The sequence below is a fragment of the Miniopterus schreibersii genome (assembly GCF_964146895.1).
Source record: "Miniopterus schreibersii genome assembly, chromosome: 1".
NCBI lineage: Eukaryota > Metazoa > Chordata > Mammalia > Chiroptera > Miniopteridae > Miniopterus > Miniopterus schreibersii.
Genome location: NC_138101.1, coordinates 644,078 through 662,948, shown reverse-complemented (window position 1 = coordinate 662,948; position 18,871 = coordinate 644,078). Strand labels below are relative to the sequence as shown.

Genomic DNA, 18,871 nt, shown 5'->3' with positions numbered 1-18,871 from the left:
CACTGCCTGCCAGCTAGGTTAAATCACCAGAAAAGCAGATCCCAGGGTGACCCAAGGTGTGGCAGAAGGCCAGCCTTACACAGGCAAAGCATACTCACCTTCATAGCTCTGGCTATGTTCTTGGGTGGCACATTTTCTTTCTGTGACAGACGGAGAACAGGCGATCTTCTGCTAAGTTCCGGTGGTGAAAACAGGAAGTTACAGTTTTCTGCACTTTTGTCATCAGTAACATTTTCGTCACTGAAGATCAGCAGACTCATCCTGGGGAAGCAGACGGTTTGTGTCACTGCGAGGGCCGTATCACCCAGAAGCACAGGCCTGACAGTGAGAGCTGGCCCCACAGGGAGGGCCACTCCACAAGCAGTGTCCTCTGCCAGGCAGCCCCTGTCCTACTTCAGGGGACTGTGACTCTTCAGTGGGGCTGGGGTGCTGCCACCTCCCAAGACGAAGAGCTAGAAGGGCCTTCAGTGAGGGAGAAGAACCAGGCTCTCACTCAGACTCTGAGGGTAAGTCAGGAGACAGGTAAGCGCTGGCCTGGGAGAAAACTGGAGAAAGCCCAGCCCCCCGACAGGCTGCAGCTGGAGGAGGCGGCCAAGTTAGCAGAGAACAGAAAGGCACTGGGCTGGAAAGTGGGGACTGCAGAGGGCAGCAGGAGGGCCCAGCCCCGAGGAGCTGGGGAAGGAAACAAGCAGCGAGGAGTAGGATTACTATGTGGGTGGGGAGTGGAGCTTCTACATGGGGCCTGGAGTCTCAGAAACACACCAGGGGTCCCCAGCTACGCCCAGACCTGCTCTTCCCTCCCCCAGTCCTTGTGATGGTCACCAACATGGCATTTCCAATCTAGGAGCCACCGGAGCGCTGGGCATTGACCTACCGGGGGAGGGAGGGACACCACAGGTTCCCGCTGGCGGTGGGGTCCTGGGGGCTGTGGCTGGAGGGGCAAGGCCATGGGGGCTGGGGCAGGGGGAGGAAAGGCGGCCTGGAAAGAACGGTCTGGGTGGGAGGCGAGGGGAATTGGACGCCTTAGAGGGCGTGGGGGCGGCCAGAGGAGAGCGGGCAGCGGGCAGCCGGGCATCAGCCCCGGCTTGGCCAGCGGCCACCACGCTCCGGGCGGAAGCAGGAAAGTCAAGGGTGACTCTTGATCGTCGCCTGAGCCGCTGGGACGAGTGGCGCGGGGGCCCCTTTGCGGCAGTTCCCCGCGGGGGCGGAGGACAGCAGAGCGCCGGGGCCTCGGTCTCGATCAGGCTCGGCTCCTGCGGCCCGCGGGGAGCACGGGAAGGGCGCCCGAGCGGAGGCGGCCTGCGCTCCAGGGGGCGGGCGCGAGCCCTCGGCGCAGCTGGTGCACCTGAGCCCGGGAGGGGGCGGCTCCCAGCGGACGGAGCCCCCGGTGAGCAGGCGGGTGTCGGGCGACGGCCGGGGGCTGGGGCGGGCGGAGGCGAGCCCGGGGGGGGGCAGCTACGGGCGGGACCTGAGACTGGACGAGGTCCCGGGGGGGAGGGGAGGCCCACGGACCGCGCCTGACGGACGAACCGTCCCGAACGACAAGCCGGGGAGGCCGGGGCCAGAACCGGCGGCGGGGTCCGGGGAGGGGCGGTTCGCGGTCGGGGTGGAAGTCGGCCGGCGCCCTCCTGCGGGCGGAGGGGCGGGAGGCTGGACCGGAGCCCCGAGCCCGGGCGCCCGCCGCTTACCTGCCGGCCGCCGCGCGAAGCCGAGGACACAGCGGGAGGCGCCGATCCCGGAGGCGCCGAGAGCCCGAGTCCGCCCGCCCGCCCGCCGCCTATTCAAATACCGACGGTTGGTGCGTCTGGCCAATCGGCGCGCGGTCGGGGGCAGGACGCCGGGGCGCCCGCGGCCAATAGAAGGACGTGCCGGTCGGCCACGCCCCCGGCGCGCCGAGGGTCTGCTTCCGGGGCGAGGGGCACGTGGGCGCGGCGGGAGCCGGAAGTCCTCGGGGGCCGGGCCGCCGGGCTCGTGAAGGGGCAGGGCTGCGGGCCCTGGGACCTCGGGCTCGGGAAGGCTGGGGCCTGAGCGCCGCTCCCCCGGCTCGCAGCGTCCCCAGCTGTAAAATGGCACCAGGTGCGGCGCCGCCCTCAAGGCGGGTCCGGAGGAGCCGGGGCCTCGCGAGGCCCGAGGGAGCGGGTCGCGACCCCGGGCCGGGCGCCGGGCGCGGGAACTGCACTTCCCGGCGTGCCCCGCGGGGACGCCGCCTCCCAGGGTTCCGCGCGCGGGCCCGAGCGCGACTCCATCTCCCAGGGCGCCCCGCGCGGCCGGGCGCCTCCCGGCCCTGGACGCCCGAGCCTCCCTCGCGCCCTGGGCGGCGGCCGGGCCGCAGGTGTGGGCGGCGCGATGGACAGCCCCGAGGTCACCTTCACCCTGGCCTACCTGGTGCTGGCCGTGTGCTTCGTGTTCACGCCCACCGAGTTCCACTCGGCCGGGCTCACCGTGCAGAACCTGCTGTCGGGCTGGCTGGGCAGCGAGGACGCCGCCTTCGTGCGCTACCACCAGCGCCGCACGGCCGCCACGCTGCTGTGCCACTCGCTGCTGCCGCTGGGTGAGCCTCGGGGGTCGCGGGAGGGTCGCGGGACCCGCCCCCCCCAGTCGAGGCTGCGGGCCCGCCGCCCGCGTGCCCCCCGCTGGCGGCAGCTGGTTCGCGGGGGGCGGGACGCAGGCCCGGAGCCCGGGCGGGGAGGGGCGCGGCCGCTGGGGCTGGTCGCGGACTGTCCTGCGGGCGGCGGTTCCCGGGAGAGGAGCGCAGGGTAGTGACGCCGGGAGGGGGGCCGTGGCCTCGGCCCGGGCCTTGGGAAGCGGGCCTGGGAAGGGCGTGCGGAGGCGGGGTCGCAGGTGCAGGGACTGGGAAGCCCGCGCGCTCAGACCTCGCCCGGGGGCTGTGCGGGGCAGACCCGGGTGCTCGCCGGCCCGGGGCGCGTCTGCCAGCTGCTTGGTCGGGGCCTGGCTGAGAGGGCGGCGCCAGGCCGGGGGTCGCTGAAGGACTTGGGGGCAGAGTCAGGTCTGGGGCAGCAGGGGGCGGGTGGCTGCCCCACCCGCAGGGCCGTGGACCCAGGGAGGGGCTTTCAGCTGGCCTGGTGCGTGGGGGGAATCCCGGGGGGCGGGGCTGGGGCCGGAAGCGCCAGCGGCTGTCTGTGGCTTTTTATTTACTTATTTATTTTTATTTTTTTAAATATATCTTTATTGATTTCAGAGAGAGGAAAGGAGAGAGAGAGATAGAAACATCAAGGATGAGAGAGTCATTGATCGAGCCCGCAACCCGGGCATGTGCCCTGAACGGGAATCGAACCTCGGTCGCCTGGATCCTCGGTCGACGCTCAACCGCTGAGCCTCCCCGGGCCGGGCAGCTTTTTATTTTTCAATTACAAGTCGGTGTACAATATTACATTAGTTTCAGGCATATGCCTAGTGATTAGATGTTTATCTAACTTAGGAAGTGATTGCCCTGTAAGTCTAGTGACCACCTGGCACGTACATGGTTAATACAGTACCACTGAGTATATTCCCTATGCTGTACTTTGCATGCCCCTGACTATTCTGTAACTACCGATTTGTACTTCTTAATCTCTTCACTTTTTCACCCAACTCTGCCCCCTCCCCCCCAATATAGCATCTGTCAAAATGTTGGTGAAGCCTATCTTGCAGCCAGACACTGGACCTTGTCCGCCCCCCCCCCCCCCCCCGTTTGTTTGAAAAGCTTTGAAACTTTATAGACATAATATCTATGGCAACACAACAGGTTACCCTAAAATGTAGTGACAGCCACCTCTGATCTGCCTTTTCAGAGGTGATGGGATCAGGAGGCCCAGAGAAGGGCCAGTGGGCAGCTCCGTGGTGGGTGACACCAGGGCCTTGTTTATTTTTACCTTTCTAGGTTTTGCTAGTTTTTTCATTACATGTGTAAAACTAAATGGCAAGTTAAAAATGCTTTTTTCTTGCCTGTGGTATCAGTGCTGTGGGCAAGGGCTGAGTTGGGCCAGCTGTGGAGATGGGTGAGATCCACCTGGGGTACTGACCAGGGCAGAAGCCAGTCCAGGGGTGGGGATGAGAGGAAGTGGCCCCTGGGAGGTGCAGGGACAGCACTGTGGCCCTTGGTGGGCACCACCAGGGGAGGATGAGGCTCTGGCAGTCCAACTTCTACTGAGGACACTCCATCTTTTGCAGGCTACTATGTGGGCATGTGCTTTGCAGCCTCGGAAAAGCGGCTCTACTCCCCAAGCCAGGCCCCGGAGGCCTGGCGGCTCTTCCTCCTCCTAGCGGTGACCCTGCCCACCATCGCCTGCACCCTGATCTACTACTGGTCCTGGGACCAGTGGGCCCGCCACCCGCTGGCCCGCACCCTGGCCCTCTATTCCCTCCCACAGTCTGGCTGGCAGGCGGTTGCTTCTTCTGTCAACACCGAGTTCCGACGGATTGACAAGTTTGCCACAGGGGCACCAGGTGCCCGAGTGATTGTGACAGACACGTGGGTGATGAAGGTGACCACGTACCGTGTGCATGTGGCCCAGCAGCAAGATGTACACCTGACTGTGACTGAGTCTCAGCAGCACGAGCTCTCGCCAGACTCGAACCTGCCTGTGCAACTCCTCACCATCCGTGTGGCCAGTACCAGCCCTGGGGTGCAGGCCTTTGACATCCGGTAGGTGTGCTTGTGATGGGGCGGGGGCTGGGCTGGGGCTGCACAGAGGCCTTGTGCCCAGCTTGCACCTGGTCTGGTGTTTGTGTACTTCTAGGAGGCGAAGGTGGGTGGGAGTGGCCTCTCCAGTGTGACCCTCCGTCAAGGTCCCCACAACCCACCCCTGGCCTCCTCCCTGGCGTCTGTTCCCCTTGTGCCCCCTCAGGGACCCTCCTACTTCCCCTTTGTTCATGCTGTTCTCTGAGCTGCCATCTGCCACTTTTCAGGGGAGCACACTGAGACGTTTGGGGGCTGGCTGGGACAGAGGCTTGGTGGCTGCCTCACCTCTGAAGCTTAGGCTGGAGCCGAGGTCCTTCCATACTGTTCAGCCATGGCTAGCCTGTGGGGACCCTCCCAGGACATGCTTTCGTCATGAACCTGCCAAGGGCCAGGCTCTGTGTCTCAGCTGCAGTCCTGCTTGCATCCAGTGGGGGCGAGCAGGTGGCAGTTGGTCTGTGGGCTCTGACTTAGGGCCAGCTTTGTTGGCTGGTTTTCATTGGGCAGCTGGGCTAGGCCTGGGCCTCCATGTTCTGTTGGGCTGTGAGCACCCTAGTCACATCCAGGGTGCGAGGGTGCAGCCTTGGCCTCCCTGATACCCACCCCAGGGTGTTTTTTTAATCCTCACCAGAGGATATTTTTTCCCTTGCAGGGGGGGGGGGGGGATATGTGCCCTTGGCCGGAATCGAACCCAAGACCCTTCAGTCCTCGGACTGACACTCTCCACTGAGCCAAACTGGCTAGGGTCGTCCCAGGGTTCTTGTCAGGCCACCTGGGAACAGGGTCCTGCCCTACAAAGGGGCCTGGGCCTAGTGGCCTTAGCCCAGCAGCCCTTTTTATGCAGGTTGAACTCCACGGAGTATGGCGAGCTGTGTGAGAAGCTCCGGGCGCCCATCCGTAGCGCGGCCAACGTGGTCATCCGCCAGAGCCTGGGCGACCTATTCCTGGAGACGTTTGCCTCCCTGGTGGAGGTCAACCCAGCATACTCGGTCCCTAGCAGCCAGGTGGGGCTGAGCAGGGGTTGGGAGGGCAGGAGGGTAGTTTCCCACTGCTGGGCCCCCATAAGCCAGGTCCTCGGGGTTGTGGGAGATCCCATGGGGGTGTCCAGGCTTGGCTCCTATAACCCCCTTGGGCCACCTGCAGGAGCTGGAGGCGTGTATTGGCTGCATGCAGACACGTGCCAATGTGAAGTTGGTGAAGACTTGCCAGGAGGCAGCTGAGGGCGAGTGCCAGCAGTGTTACTGTCGCCCCATGTGGTGTCTCACCTGCATGGGCAAGTGGTTTGCCAGCCGCCAGGACCCGCAGCGCCCTGACACCTGGCTGGCTAGCCGAGTGCCTTGCCCCACCTGCCGTGCGCGTTTCTGTATCCTGGACGTTTGCTCCGTGCGCTGAGTTGGTCGGGCCAGGGCAAGGGAGTGGCCATGGGGGTCCTGCCAGCCCTGCAAAGCCCCCCCACTGCTGCCTCGGGGAGCAGCCAGGTTCCAGGCCCAGGGCTCCTTACCCAGCTGCAGAAGGATGAAGGCTTTTGTTTAGAGAGGAAGTTCTCTGCTGAAGTTCTGGCAGTGGCAGTGAGATGGGCCTTCAGGGCCCTGTCTCCATTTCCCACTCCTCTGGGTATGGGTGGGTACAGGTCACCGAACATGGCTTGGGTCCATCTCCAGAGTACTCTGGGACCCCTGAGCTGTCTTTGGGAGACCCTGGGGTCTACCCGCCATGGCCCTAACCTGGGCCACTTGCCTTAATTTTATGGAGCACATCTGCCCCTTGGTTAGCCGCCAGACCCAGATTCTCCCAAGACCAGCTGTGGTCGGTCCTCCGCTTCTGTCCCCAAGCCAGCTGCTGGCCCCATAGAGGCTGATGGTGGAGGATAGACCTAGGGTGCAACTCCAGGATGAGAGCACTACCTGGGGCTTTCTGGTGGCTGCTCCAGGATGAGGTGGCCCCTACTTGCTCCCTGCCCACAGAGACCCTGGGCTTCCCATCAGGAGCTTGGTAAGGGACTGGCTGCTCTGTCACCTGACCCTTAGCCATGTGCTTCTGGGACTACTCATCCCCTGGAGGGTCATTACCTATGTGCCTTCTGCTGCCCCCAAGAGTCCAGGGAAGAGTCAAGCTTTCAGATTCCTGGCTGAGGAGGCATTGAGCTGAAGACCAAGTGCCACAGTGGCAAACTACATGTCCACAAGCTTGTCAGGCTGCAGCACAGGACTGGCCACAGCCCCACAGGGCCCACCTGGTTCAGAAGGGGACATGCCCAGTGGTCAAGGCACCAATTCCTGGTGGGGAGCGGGGAGGGCAGTGCCAGGGCCCAACTCCGACAGTCACGGCTACTGGAGCCCTCACACTCGTCCCTAAGCCCCCCCTAAAACTGGCCATCTTAAGTAGGGGTGATGGACCCAGCTGGTCGAACTCACCCAAGGCTACGCCAAACCCCAGGGATTAGGGAGCAGAGGATTTGTGGGCCCTTGGGGTGCTCAGAAGATGAAGGCATTAGATGGAGGGGGCAGCCACGAGCTACTCCCAGCCTCGGCCTGGAGTTTCAGATGCTGCCTCGGGAGGGCAGGTATGGGGTTTTTACTACAAAAGAATGTTACTTAGTTTTATAAGGATAAGTCTATTGTAGCTAAGCAATATAGTGTTAAATAAAATGTTAGCCTGACGTTAAATATACTTTCTCTAAATCGAATGTTTTGTTTTTTCCTAATATTCAAGCTTTGGTAACAGTTGGGGACAAGTCATCTTAAAAAGAGCAGCATTGCACACTTCAATGTGGGTGTTTTGTTGTGGATCAGCAAGAAAAGGGAGGCAGGTGCCCAAGAACTTCCCCTCTGCATCCCTGCTGGGGGTGGAGGCCCCGGGGGCCTGTTTCCAGGGCACCTGTGGGAGCAGGCCCAGTGGTCCTGGTTGAAGGGGCACGACCAGGGCCCCCCTGGGCCGAGGTCAGCGTGCAGGACCTGCTGACTGGGAGCCCGTGTGGTCACTGGTGACCGAGGGGTGCAGGCCTCCATCCCTGTGCTTTCACCTGTGCCCTGTGGGGTGGCCAGGAGGGCAGCTGCTGCCCAGGCGCGCAGGTGGGCTGGGCTCCCCAGCACTTGCGGCTCCTCCATATCGCTGCCGGGCCCAAAACGTTTTTGGGAAAGGGGTGCCTGTGAGCCATTGGAGCCCTGGCCGGGTGGCCCAGTGGGTGCGAGCCCCGTCCCCGCGCGCCCAGGGGAGGCTCTGTCCCGCCGAGGCGGACGCGGGGGCCGAGGCCGCGGCAACACGTGGAGGCGTCGTGTCCCCTGGGACCCGCGTCTCCCGCGTCCCGGGGCCGCTCCCGCCCGGCCGGGGCTGCGGGGCACGGGCGGGCTCTGGAGGGGGCGGCTCCCGGGTCCCCAGCCCCGCCGCCGCTTCCAGGCCCCGCTCCCGCCGGCGCCGGGCCCCGCCCAGCCGGGCCAATGGGAGGCCGCCCGCCCCGCGCGCCCCGCGCCCGGCTCTCCCGCCCCCCCCGCGAGGGCGCGTCCATCGCCCGGCCCCGGCCCCTCCGCGCGGGCGGCCTCCCCCCGGCGGCGCCCGTCCGCCCGCGGGGCCCCTGAGCCGGGCGGCGGGGCGAGGGGCGAGGGGCTCGCGTCGGCCGCGGTCGGGGCCCCTGGCGGCGCTGCGGGCGGGCCCCCCCGGCCCGATGGTCTCGCCCGCCGGGGGGCGGGGCGGCGGCGGCGCGTAAAGGCGGTTGGGGGCGGGGCGCGCCGTCCGCCCGCGCAGGAGACGCGCCGCCGCCATGGCCTGCAGCCCGCGGAGCCCCGCCGGGGCCCGGAGCCGCGGCGACCGCGACGCCAGGTGAGGCCGCGGGCGGGCGCCCGTCTGTCCGTCTGTCCGTCCGTCCGTCCGTCCCGTCCCCCGTCCTCCCCCGCCCCCGCCCCCCTGACGCGGCCTCTCGCCCGCAGCCCGCCCGCGAGATGGAGCCTCGGGCGCAAGCGCGGAGCCGACGGCCAGCAGCGCACCGCCCGCGACGCCGCGGGCCCCGCCCGGCCGGGGGGACGCCGCCGACCCGACAGGTGGGCCGCGGGGGCGGGGGCTGCGCCCTGATGGCGGCTGGTCCGGGGGAGGCCGGGCGGGGGCGTCGCGGGCGAGCGCCCGTCGTTCCCGAGACGGATGGGGGGGCCCTTCCCGGGGCGCCGGGGGGCGTCGGGGAGGCGAATGGGGCCTGAGGGGGGCGCCGGGGGAGCCCGCAGCGTGTCCGCAGGGTCCGGGCTGGGCCTCGGTGAGGTGCCCGGGGGGGGGGGGTGCGTGCAGGGGCCGGGTGCCTGGGCCGCTGTGAGGACAGACGGCCCCTGAGGCTCCCAGACCTGCAGTGGGCCCGGCCTAGTTGGGGGTTCAGGCTCTCCCCACGGGACTCTCTAGTTGGGGGTTCAGGCTCTCCCCACGGGACCCTCTAGTTGGGGTTCAGGCAATCCCCACGGGACCCTCTACTTGGGGGTTCAGGCTCTCCCCACGGGACCCTCTGCCACCAGCCAGCCCGCGGCCTCCCCGCTCCTCGGCGTGGTAGGAAGGCTCCTGTCCTGGCCCTGCCGCCCGCCCTGCCCTGCGGGGCCCTTCTCCCCCGTCCCGCGGGACCGGGTGGGGCTGCGCGGGTGCCGGGGAGCAGGCCAGCCCCACCCTCAGGGTGCAGGGCGGGGCCCTTTCCCCAAAAGCACTCTTGTCCTCGGGTAGGGTGGGCGGGTGATACAACCTGCCCGGTCTGAGAAGTGGGTTCTAGACCCGGGAAGGTGGTTCAGTGTCAAACACGAGACGTCCCAGAAGCTGGTCTACGAGCACCTTTTAAAGCTCAGGAAGCTGCTGTGGCCGGGAGACCCAGACGTGATCCGCCTGGTGGCTCGTGGGGTGTTGGTGCCCACCAGGGACGGGCCTGCGGTTCTCTGTACCTGTGGAGTTACTCAGTCGGCTTAACTTTTTGATTTCACGCCCTGCCGGCCATTCTTAGACTCTGGAAATTAACTTGTGGAGACCCAGCTTGAGTTCCTCTGGGTGGGGTGACTGTGGGCAGAAGTGATAGTTTCTTAGAGGGACAGTCGCTTGTTCCCGCATTTTCAAAGCACAAAACGTGAAGCATGTCGGTCGGCGTCCGGGATGTCAGGTACGAGGTTGCTGGTTGGCGCCCTGGTTTCGATACCCGGGGTTGGCCAATGGGAAATGGCCAAGGGAATGTGAAAGTGCAAGTTTACATCTAATCTGTAGGGACCAGCAATTCTAACTGCCCAGCCCTTGGCATCAAGCCTTATGTTTCCAAGTTGCCTGATCTTGACTAAAGATTTCCCTGAGTTCTAGGTAGGACCGAGCCCCTAGATTCCGTTTAACCCGGCCCTAGGGGGCACCTTTCCCAGCAGGCTAAGTGCCAGTACAGCCAGGGCTCCAATGTCTATTCTTACCCCCCCACTCCAATTTTAATTGTGACGTGGTATATTCTGAATCATTAATTGTGTGCATCTGAAAGTAAATACCAGCCACTGTTTATTTTAATTATTATTTTTTTAATGCATCTATTGATTTCAGAGGGAGGAAGGGAGCGTGAGAGAGAAATGTCAGTGATGAGAGAGTCATTGACCAGCTGCCTCCTGCACGCCCCCTACTGGGGATGGAGCCTACAACCCCGGGCATGTGCCCTGACCGGGAATCGAACCCTGATCTCCTGGATCCTAGGTTGATGCTCAACCGCTGAGCCACACTGGCCGGACTAGCCAGTGTTTGTTAAGTAACTTTACAGAGCTGGTCACTCTGCTTAGCATTAAGATAGTATCTGAAATCTTTTAAGGTCCTGAAACATTAGCTCAGTTTACAAATAAAAGAGTGAGTTGTATTAGGCACCCCTCTCGATGCTGATGGTGCCCTGCTGACCTTGTCTGCCTCCCGCCCGTCCACCAGTGTACTTGTCCTCACGATTTAGCCAGCGCTGGCACATGGTGGGTGCGCAGGAAAAGTGTAATGGACGGGGCCCAGGGATGCGGTGAGCGAACTGCCCAAATTCAGTGAGCTGGTGGGTTTGAGGCGGAGAGTCCCCGGAGCCTGCCCCTCGGCGCTCTCCATACAACCTCTGACCACTTCCTGTTTTCCGACTTGAAAGGAAACGGAGAGTGTGCCAGGGTTCAAGCGCAGGCTTCCTTCTCCCGCAGCTTCACCACCCCGGAAGCCCCGAAGCCCCGGCCTCGATGCTCAGACTGGGCGAGTGCCGTGGAGGAAGATGAAATGAGGACCAAGGTGAACAGGGAGATTGCCAGGTGCGTGTTTCAGCCTCGGCGAGGTGTTGCCGGTGCTGTTTGTTATAAACTGAAACGAGGTACGTGCTAGAGCCCTGGCTCTTTGAAGTCTGGTCCCCGACCATCGCCGCCAGCAGCTCCTGGGAATGTGAGAGGTGTCGGCCCTCAGCTCCCCCACCTCCGGGGCTGCCTTCAGACAGCACTCGACTGACACCTCATTCAGGTCACAGCCCTGGGGTGTCCAGAGCTCAGGGAGGGGTCCTGACTTGGAGTTTGAACCCCTTGCGGTTACACCTCAAATTGTTGTGTGTCAGGTCTCCCGAACGCCACGCCAGGTCCTCTTTCTGGACTCGCGGCTCTTCAGATGACACCTCCTTAACTTAACCACTGCTTCTCCCTTATGACACCCTCGCTAGTATTTGGGGGCCTTTCTCCCCTTCGATACGTGCCCCCCACCCCAGCTGAATGACTTGAGTTAAAGTGGGGTGGCTCGTAATTAGTTGAAGTGTGTTGAACCATGAGTGCCTTGGTTCTTGGTCCTGCTGAGAACATGTGGCAGGCATTTGCTGCAGAGCTGGTGGCATCACAGCTGCCTGCCTAGGAAAGGCACCAGCACACGTGGGGGTTGGTGACAACCATTCAGGGGGCATGAAAGTGTGTGTGGGTGTTGACAGAAGTGGGCCCAGTGTTTTGAGTAACTGGTTTTCTTTATGTGGACCTTGATTGGTCAACTGCAAAGTTAGGCTGTTTGACTTGGTCTGTGCAGTTTCTGTGCTCCGCTCCTGAGGCTTATAACAACTCTTAGAATGTACCCATGTGCTCTGTGTCCCCGTCACCCCACATTGGGGACCATGTGCAGCTCCTGTGCTATGCAGGGCCGCCCCTCTTTGTTCTCAGTTATCTCGCAGGCCTGTCTCTGAAAATTGTCCTACTTTGCAGAGCAGGCCTGCTGTTTGGGGCCACTCCATTGGTACACCCTCTGTGATGGGTGCTGCCGCCTTTAGTAATACCCAGGCTCTTGGACCTGCTGGTGCCTGTAGTCTGCCTTACTCCCCACGTGGGGGGGGGTTGCTGTGAGAATTCAGCTCCCTGTACTCCATGCAGGATGACAGACAACACAAACCAGCTGCCTGAAAATTTGACAGTGGGTTTTTGTCATGCCTGAAGTCAGTCTCTTTCAGCTGGGGTCCTGGAGAGAGTGAGGCCCTACAGGAAGTGACGAGGGACAGCTTCTCCGTTCCCACAGGAGTTAGGCTTCCTCTTGAGGCCACGAGGAACAGGGGTCAGTCTCTTTCCAAGACCAGAGGAGGAGAGCGGTGCCCAGCAGGCACATAGGTCCCGTTGGCAGGGAATGGTGGTGGTAGAAAGAAAAGCTTTTTATTATATTTTTAAGGCTATAGGGTTTTGGGGGTGGGGGGGTGTTTCTCAGTTGCCTAGATCTCTCTACTTAATCTGAACTGGGAGGGAGCTTGGCCCGCAGGAGCTTGTGTCACACCCAGGCCTGAGGGCCTTGAGGTGGCAACTTTAAGCACTTTGTATGATCTTGGCAGATAACCTTTATCATGTAAAAGAAGGGACCTAGGGAGGTCTTATAAAGACAGAATGGGCTCTTACCGACTCCACTCACCCAGACCCACCGCCGGGGGGCTGAGCCTGGGTATGTTCTAAAAGCGTTAGTTGTTAACTCTCACACTTTTTTAAAAACAGCAACGTTTATTTTGCTTCCAGGTATAAAAGAAAACTCCTCATAAATGACTTTGGAAGAGAAAGGAAATCATCATCGGGAAGGTAAATGCCAGGTTATTGTTCCTTTTCTAATTGGACAGACCTGTCGATGGCTCACAAAAAAGATTGTGAGCGAGAGATGCCAGTTGTGCCAACAGCGTTTGCTGATTAGTCCGTCGTCATGGGTTTGGAATGTTGTACCGGTCATGTACTTGATTCCCACACATACAGAGGTTCTGGACTGTTGGGTTCGTGTGGCGTGAAATCCAGGGGACAGTGTCGCCTTCATTTCTGTGCTCCTACATTTCCTCGCCCAGTGATCTTAGAGGCTTGTTCTGGTGTTAATTTCATTCTCCCAGTTGTGACTCGAAGGCATCATCGCCTGCAGTGCCGGCCGACCTGGAGACCGATGAGAGCGTCCTGATGAGGAGACAGAAGCAGATTAACTACGGGAAGAACACCATGGCCTACGACCGCTACATTAGAGAGGTCCCCAGGTAGGCCAGCCGCGGGGCATGTCCAGCCACATGGCGCTGCGGTCTGCGGAGACGCCCAGATAGTGAATCTGATCCTGGGCAGAACCACCTGCTTATGTAAATAAAGAGGGCTGGTGGCGGAAGAACCCAGGAGAGAAGATTTAAAAAATAACACATTTGCCGTTTAGAGTGTTTGATAAACATCTCATTTCTCAAGACTTACAGCAGTCTTGTGAATGAAAAGTCATTAAAACTGTGATGGGGAGAGAGGGAAAGTCACAGTGAAGGTTCCTGAGAGCGCTGAGCGGCGCCCGGTGGGCAGGCAGCTCCGGCTCCTGGCTCCCTTCTCCTGGGACAAGCCCTGGTCATCGCGGCGCCACCTCTGCAGGGTCCGGACTCAGGTGGCAGAGGAGCGGCAGGGTCAGGTGGTGGTGCTGTTTCCGCCATTACGGTGCCTGTGGTACAGTGTGTGCTGATCTGTAATTTTTAACAAGACTTTTCCTAGAGTTGGGTTAACCTCGGGCTGCGAGCAGCCGTGCGTGGTGTGCGCCAGCATAATCTCCCTCCCACAGGCACCTTCGACAGCCTGGCGTTCACCCCAAGACGCCCAACAAGTTCAAGAAGTATAGTCGGCGCTCGTGGGACCAGCAGATCAAACTCTGGAAGGTGGCCCTGCATTTTTGGGACCCTCCGGCTGAAGAAGGATGTGCTTTTCAAGAAATGTAGGTCTTACTGCCTTGTCGTCTGTCTCTGCAGTGCCCTGACCAGAACAGCACTGCCACCTGCGCGGCAGGCTGGTTATGGCAGCCAGTTGTCACGGCTTCCCGTCCGTTTCTGTGTGCATGAGTGTTCTTTTGTTTTGTTTTTTTAAATATATCTTTATTGACTTCAGAGAGAGGAGAGGGAGAGAGAGAGAGTTGAAGCATCAATGATGAGAGAGTCATTGATCGGCTGCCTCCTGCACACCCCCGACGGGATCGAGCCCACAACCCGGGCCTGTGCCCTGACGAGGAATCGAACCCTGATCGCCTGGATCCTAGTCAACGCTCAGCCGCTGAGCCACGCCCTGCTGGGCTGCACAAGTGTTTAAAGCTGGGGGACAGGCTCTGGGGGGCTGGGGGAGGAGTCTGTTTCCTGGATTGAATTACTTTTTGTAGCTAGAAGAAACAGAGCTTAGAAAACTTCGAAATTATGTGCGGTTTTGTTTATTTGTTTTTAGGGTAAGTAGTCTAAAAATATTTCAGTAATTTATTTTGAACTATGAAAGTGGGTCCTTTAAAAAAAAATTCATGAAGGTTTCTATCTTCGTTCCTGATCAGTTTTTAAACTTGTGCCTGGTTGGGAAGATGTCAGGCCTGAATGTTCGCCAGGTGGCCGGGTGCGGGCGGGACCGGGCGGCGGAGAGGGTGCTCTTGTGCTGCCCCCCTGTGCAGTGGCTTCGGTTTTGCTTTGCGCTGGGAAATGTATTAGAAGCTGTTGTGTTTGAAGCGATTTCTAACGAGGCTTTACAAATTTGGCCTCACAAATGTCGTACCAGTTTTTTTCTAGTGTGACGCTATTGTTCCAGTCTCTATAAGTATACAAAGTTGGACAAATTTGTGATGCTGTGTTGTTTGGTCTGTCATGAGGTTCGTTCCCCCGCCACCAGGCTGGGCTGATTATTGGTTCTTCTACTTAGAAGGATGCCCGCTGGTGTACATAGCTCTGCGGAGGTCGAGTTGGGGCAGACTGGTGCTCTGAGCCACGAACTGGCACCATCCGCAGCTCTGGCTGACCCACAGGGGTTCAGTCGGCACCTGGGAGTCCCTGAAGGTGGCTCTCCTCATGGGCATCTTGGTATTGGTGACGTTTATTTTTAGCTCACAGACTTGGAGAACTTTCCCGTATCGCAGGCCTCCTGGCTTTGTTAAGCGGTGACTGATGCCCGTTTGGTTTCACAGACATCCCGTGGACCTCGGGGAAATGGAGACGGAATCCACAGAGAGCAGCTCCGAGTCCCAGGCCAGCTCTCAGGATAATAACTCCGTGAGTACCTGTCCTTGGTTTTGTCTCAGCGAGGGCCTTTCAGGTCACTTGTTGACAGTATGTGCCCCTTTGTAAACTGAGGTTTCATTCTGATGTCTGTGAGAAAGGGGCTCCCTCCCCTCCCCTTTCTCTGCATAACCATCATCGTGATTTGATTTAATTCAGTAGGTTTTTGGTTCAGTCCAGCTAACGTCATTTTCATTGGAAAGTAAAAGCCTTTTCACTCTGGTTCCGGCATCTACACAGGCAGGGCTGCGGTGGTGATTTGAGGCTGTGTGGAGCCTGTGCTGGTTGGTAGCTGCGCATTGTTACGGCAGCACAGCGCTGTGGGCCTGGGGATCTCCCCCACATTTGCCAACTTAAAAAACACACCATGGCCCGGCCAGCGTGGCTAAGAGGTTGAGCGTCAACCTACGATCCAGGAGATTTTGGTTTGATTCCCACTCAGGGCACAGGCCTGGGTTTCAGGCTCAGTCCCCAGGAGGGCGCATGCGGGAGGCAGCCGATCAATGACACTCTCATCATTAATGTTTCTGTCTCTCACTTCCTCTCTCTGAAATCCATAAACACATCATGTTTTTGAGGAGGAAAAATTCCAAGGTGAAAAGCAATTAAAAGAAATGGCCTCATCTCCAAATCTGTAATTGTTGGGTGGGTGCATGTTCTTGCAGACTTTTAAAATTATTTATTTTAGAGGATGGGAGAGAGAGACATCAATTTTTTTGGTTCCACTTATGCATTTATTGGTTGCTTTTTTAAAAAAAATTTAAAATAGGTTTTCATTGATTTTGTTTAGAGAGATAAGAGACATCGATCTGCTGCCTCCCACATGCTTGAGCCTGTAACCCGGGCCTGTGCCCTGATGGGGGATCGCACTGGCAACCTCTCGTGCGCAGGGCGATGCCTCCTTCCCTTGTTTCCCCTGGTGAGCTGTTCCCTGTCTTCCTGGCTCTGACCGCATGCGCCACACGCTCTGTGACTGACAGTGGGAATGAGGTTAGAAGGGGCATGAATGTCCAGCAGTAGAGGAGTGGCACGTGTAGTTTACAACCTGAGGAATACTGCTCACTATGAGAGATTGTTTTTAAAGACAGTGACGTGGGGGAATTGTCGAGGGGAATAAAAACAGGGTAGTTCACACCAGGACGATCCCAGAAAGGCAAGGATCTCAGCAGGTGGTTTCCTTGGTGTGGATGTATAGTAACCTTGTCCCAGTTCAGGTTCTGAACAGAATTGTGAACTGCAGCTTATAGTCTCAGAAGTTAGGAAGACACACCCAGGCCTTGGGTGTTGGGGAGAGGTGAGACTGCACAGGTGCGTGCCAGGAGCCAGACCGTGAAGATGAGAGGCAGGGGCCCTGGCGAGAGTCATGGGGGCACTAGGGCGAGGTGGCTCCGGGATGGCTGGATTTAGTGCGATGAACACCTGGGAGCCGTCTGCTCCTGTGCGTCTTCTTTTTTTAAAATATATCTTTACTGATTTCAGAGAGAGGAAAGGAGAGGGAGAGAGAGAGAGAAACACCAATGATGAGAGAGTCATTGATAGAGCCCGAAACATGGGCATGTACTATGACTGGGAATCGAACCCCGATTGTCTGGATCCCAGGTCGACGCTCAACCTCTGAGCCTCTCCTGGCCCGGCTCCTGTGTGTCTTAACGAGGCAAGTGGGCCGCAGGGTCACGGGACTGCACCACTAAACACCGGACATCCCCACAGATGATGGCAGCTCCTGTGCTCAGGACATGTAGCACTGGGACCACACTGCTGTGCAGTGCACAGTGCACGTTCAGGATTCTCAGCCGTCCCAGTAATCTTTTTATAGGGTCTTTCTTTTTTTAAAAAAATACATCTTTATTGATTTCAGAGAGAGGAAGGGGGGGAGAGAGAGAGAGAAACATCAATGATGAGTCATTGATTGGCTGCCTCCTGCACCGCCCCCGCTGGGGATCAAACCCACAACCTGGGCATGTGCCCTGACCAGAGTCAAACCGAAATCTTCTGGATCCTAGGTCGATGCTCAACCGCTGAGCCACGCCCGCCGGGCTCTTTTACTTTTTTAAATTCAGAATTCAGTTAACGGTCACACATTTAAATTGCCATGTTTATCTTAGAATAGTTTTCCTGCCTTTCCCCCCATAACATTGATTTTTTTTAAAACATGTAAAATTTTGGTTTTCGTTGGAATAAACATTGAGCTTCAGTTGATTTAAACTCCCTAAATTGTAAACATGAACTTTGAATTAAACTTTTTAAATGAAAAAAGCAAAACCTGTTCATTAAAGCAACCAGAAATATATTAAACTGAATGCTCCCTTCTGTCCCGAGACCCACTCACTGTTCGTGTTGTGCAGCCTCTTCGCATTCTCTCTGCGCTTATGAAAAGCAAGGCAGTGTGCACACCCGAACTGTTTACACAGTGCCTTGTATATAGCATATCCAGGGTGTCGGGGGTGGCCTCTGCTTTGGGGGTGAGGTGGGCTTGGGAAGGGGCTGTCCTCGGGCCCTTCTGCTGGTGAGCGGGTGCTGCGTGGTCTGGAGTGACTGTCTCACGCGTCAGGTGACAGGTGTCGGCAGGCGTCTAGTGCTCCCTGCAGCTCCTGTTCCCCTGTTCAAGGTGAGCGGTGGCAGCTCAGAGGCCTTAAAGAGCCAGTTGGGTTCTAGCTGGGGGGGCGCTGGTGGGTAGGAATGTGACACATTCGGCTAAAATAAAGTCTGATGTGATCTGTGAATCTTAATCAGCTCTTGTTTTGAATCTCGGGCTCCAGCGCGGCAGCCCTTTGCTGGTAACGACCGGCCTTGGCTGTGGTCGGGAAGCTGCACCCCCTCCTTCAGTGGGTTTAGCGCCACCGGTCACAAGTCCTCGGTGAGGAAGCGGCGTGACCCGTGCTTCTGTTTTCTAGGACGTGTTCTCGGGCACACCCACCAAGGTGAGACACGTGGACTGCCAGCTGGAGGACGAGTTTGACCTGGAAGCGTGTTTGACAGAACCCTTGAAGGACTTGTCAGCCATGAGCTAACCGGCGCCGGCCACGCGGAGGCTGCAGCGAGGAAGTCGCCTCGACCTGGCCAGGTGCAGGCCAGCCGAGCACGTGCTGCGCGCTTGTCACACTGCGGGGCTCCTGTTAATAGTTTATTCTCACGTGAATTGCGATCCTGCCTTATTTTCTTACAAGACAAACTTATGTACATTGAGTGTATTTTGCATGTTTTAAATTGTAAATGCAACTAAATCCAATGAAAATTGACTTTGACGGACTGCTTGGTCCCCGCTCTCCCCAGTCCACCCGACAGGCACCTGAGCCGTTTCCACCGTGTTTCAGACGTCAAGGTGCTGCTGGGGGGTGCACAGGTGCTGGTGTGGGTTTCACTGTGCAGGGACCAGTCTCGACCAGCTTTCTTACCGATGTCTGAGTTTTCTTACAGTGGGGTCCTTTAGTTAATATCTTTATGGAAACTTAATTTTTGGCCTTTTTGTCAATATGTTAAGGTGACTTTTTCCTGCATACAGAGCACTAACTAGTCAAAGATGCTAACGTAGTAGTTTTATGTAAGTTGTGCAGCCTAGATTGGGTACTTGTAAATAGCCAGCAGGCCTTCTACCAATGATCCTCCAAGAGTTAAGGCAGCAAAGGGATTTAGAAAGACCGTTTTACAGTTAACTTACCATGTGAAATTGCTGTGAATGGTAATGTGTGCAGATTTTCTGTTCAAATACTCAGTTGTCAGCTTCTTGTGGA

At 58.7% G+C, this 18,871-nt stretch overlaps 2 protein-coding genes across 7 annotated transcripts in view; one reads left to right on the top strand and one right to left on the bottom strand.

The window, feature by feature from the left end:
• Positions 1-1,894, bottom strand: part of TACC3 (transforming acidic coiled-coil containing protein 3) — an 11,697-nt gene extending 9,803 nt beyond the window's left edge. Inside the window, exons 1-2 of the mRNA XM_081157641.1 lie at positions 1,689-1,894; positions 99-261 (exon numbers count right to left, since the gene is read on the bottom strand). Of these exons, the coding sequence (XP_081013767.1) occupies positions 99-260 (162 nt within the window). The 5' untranslated portion in view covers position 261; positions 1,689-1,894. The remainder of the gene's footprint in view (positions 1-98; positions 262-1,688) is intronic.
• Positions 243-18,871, top strand: TMEM129 (transmembrane protein 129, E3 ubiquitin ligase). Of its 6 annotated transcripts, none has more exons than XM_081157651.1 (9): positions 428-506; positions 4,171-4,645; positions 8,602-8,712; positions 10,825-10,929; positions 12,637-12,696; positions 12,993-13,130; positions 13,682-13,831; positions 15,050-15,134; positions 18,035-18,871. In XM_081157651.1, exons 2-9 carry the CDS (start codon positions 4,185-4,187, stop codon positions 18,149-18,151), a joined length of 1,227 nt encoding a protein of 408 aa, XP_081013777.1. In that variant the 5' UTR covers positions 428-506; positions 4,171-4,184; the 3' UTR covers positions 18,152-18,871. The 6 variants fall into 6 exon arrangements, with proteins under 6 accessions (XP_081013780.1, XP_081013777.1, XP_081013778.1 ...); XM_081157652.1 differs by lacking the exon at positions 428-506 and adding an exon at positions 2,210-2,551; XM_081157656.1 differs by lacking the exons at positions 428-506; positions 4,171-4,645; positions 8,602-8,712 and adding an exon at positions 8,392-8,494.

Bases quoted from the DNA above. Each gene is read 5' to 3' on its own strand.
- TMEM129 (XM_081157652.1), top strand. From the start codon at position 2,347: ATGGACAGCCCCGAGGTCACCTTCACCCTGGCCTACCTGGTGCTGGCC. The intron at 8,713-10,824 runs GTGGGCCGCGGG...CTTCTCCCGCAG, and splicing joins GGACGCCGCCGACCCGACAG to CTTCACCACCCCGGAAGCCC. The intron at 15,135-18,034 runs GTGAGTACCTGT...TCTGTTTTCTAG, and splicing joins GCTCTCAGGATAATAACTCC to GACGTGTTCTCGGGCACACC.